The following is a 1,551-nucleotide window of genomic DNA, read 5'->3' as shown; positions in this document are numbered from 1 at the left end:
AATGTTTTGCCGTAGATGGTGGATGAATCTCTGTGGGAAGAGGGTGCTAGGACAGCTAACTTGGGTCACTGTAAAGCAAGTTTATCTCGATTAAAAAAAAAAAAACCGGCACGCCCAGTACAAATATCACAGAAGTTCGTAATATATCTTGAAAAAAATACTGAAATACTGCAAAGAGTTCACACGTTTCGCTGAAGCGAAGTTGCATTGACTTTCTCCATTTCTTTCCCATGGAAGAAAAAGTCGCTGAAGAGGAATTTGGTCACGAATTTAGTGTAGGAAAATATGTAAGGTATTCTGTTAAAAAGTCTCAATACATGAATTATAGGCAACTTTTCATCAAAAGACCAAAGCAACCGATATCTGGATTTTTCATATAGGATGCAAAACTTGGACTGGCAAATAATATTATAAACTAAATAGGTGTCAATCTATTGTCTGATGGTATTTTTATAAAATAAGATCATGAACAACAAATCCCCCTCCGTTGGTGGTCAGATGTATATGTGGGAATATAAGTTTTACAATTACCAAAAATACCAACTTTTCACACTGATAGACTTTGTGGGAAAATGCTGTTAGATAACAGCTTAGTGTACTCGATATAAAAAAATGCAACAGTTAGTGATTACTTCCGATACCGGAAATTTAGGTCGAATTTTCTTTTCCTCCTGTGGTTTAACACGAGCAGCAAGCAATATTTTCGGCTTCTGAATTTTTATTGTGAATCAATGTAAGTCTTGGTAATAAAACAAAAATGTTGGTAAATGTTCATATATTTTATTACTTAGATGCCGCGGGAAATTAAAGAAGTCAAGGACTTTCTGAATAAAGCTCGTCGCTCAGATGCTCGTGCTGTTAAAATCAAGAAGAATGCGGCAAACACCAAATTTAAGATCCGCTGCTCCAGGTTTCTCTATACCCTTGTTGTGCAGGATAAAGAAAAAGCCGACAAAATAAAACAGTCTCTTCCACCAGGACTTCAAGTAAAGGAAGTCAAGTAGACAACCACATTTATCACCATTTGTACTTCAAAGGATTAAATTGGTTCGCTGATATTTGTTTTTAATAAATAAAACTAATTAATGTCACCAATGTCGATAAATGTTTAACTCTAATTTACAGATATGTTTAAATTAAAATTAACGATAGTGAAGTCGGATATTTTAATTCGAGCGACAAATTGACCTGCAGGTGCGGATCACTATTTACCAGAAAAAAGCAAAATTAATTAAATTATCCAATCATTTTCATTTTAAAAATATTTACAGTGCCGAACTTTAGTGTTGACACACTTAGCAACTTGAGCTTTAAGTGCTTTGTTCGAAAGTTCAAAAAACATTTTTTGTATGAAGGGGTATTTAATAATCACATTATTAAAATTATTAAACCTAAAAAGCAGATTTTGCCGAACAAGTCTTGGCACACTTGTGTCATTAATAGTTATTTCGTTGAAACTCAACCGATTTGGTTGCTTAATTTTTGCCAAATCCGCTTTGTCTCTTTGTTTTAAGTATTAGCATTATAAATTAGTGACATAAAATCGTTTTA

The 1,551-nt window shown here is 33.4% G+C and overlaps 1 protein-coding gene across 1 annotated transcript; it reads left to right on the top strand.

Annotated features, from left to right (window-relative positions):
* The first annotated feature begins 575 nt into the window (after nucleotides 1-575).
* On the top strand, nucleotides 576-1,096 carry LOC119562732 (60S ribosomal protein L38). The gene is made up of 2 exons (XM_037875934.1): nucleotides 576-733; nucleotides 792-1,096. The coding sequence occupies exon 2, from the start codon at nucleotides 792-794 to the stop codon at nucleotides 1,002-1,004; it is 213 nt and encodes a 70-aa protein (XP_037731862.1). The 5' UTR covers nucleotides 576-733; the 3' UTR covers nucleotides 1,005-1,096.
* The last annotated feature ends 455 nt before the right edge of the window (nucleotides 1,097-1,551 follow it).

This window comes from Drosophila subpulchrella, unplaced genomic scaffold (assembly GCF_014743375.2).
Source record: "Drosophila subpulchrella strain 33 F10 #4 breed RU33 unplaced genomic scaffold, RU_Dsub_v1.1 Primary Assembly Seq90, whole genome shotgun sequence".
Taxonomy (NCBI): domain Eukaryota; kingdom Metazoa; phylum Arthropoda; class Insecta; order Diptera; family Drosophilidae; genus Drosophila; species Drosophila subpulchrella.
The sequence above is the reverse complement of the archived record's forward strand: the minus strand, read 5'-3'. Positions and strand labels throughout refer to the sequence as shown.

Excerpts from the sequence above, each read along its gene's own strand:
- LOC119562732 (XM_037875934.1), top strand. The coding sequence starts at position 792 with ATGCCGCGGGAAATTAAAGAAGTCAAGGACTTTCTGAATAAAGCTCGT.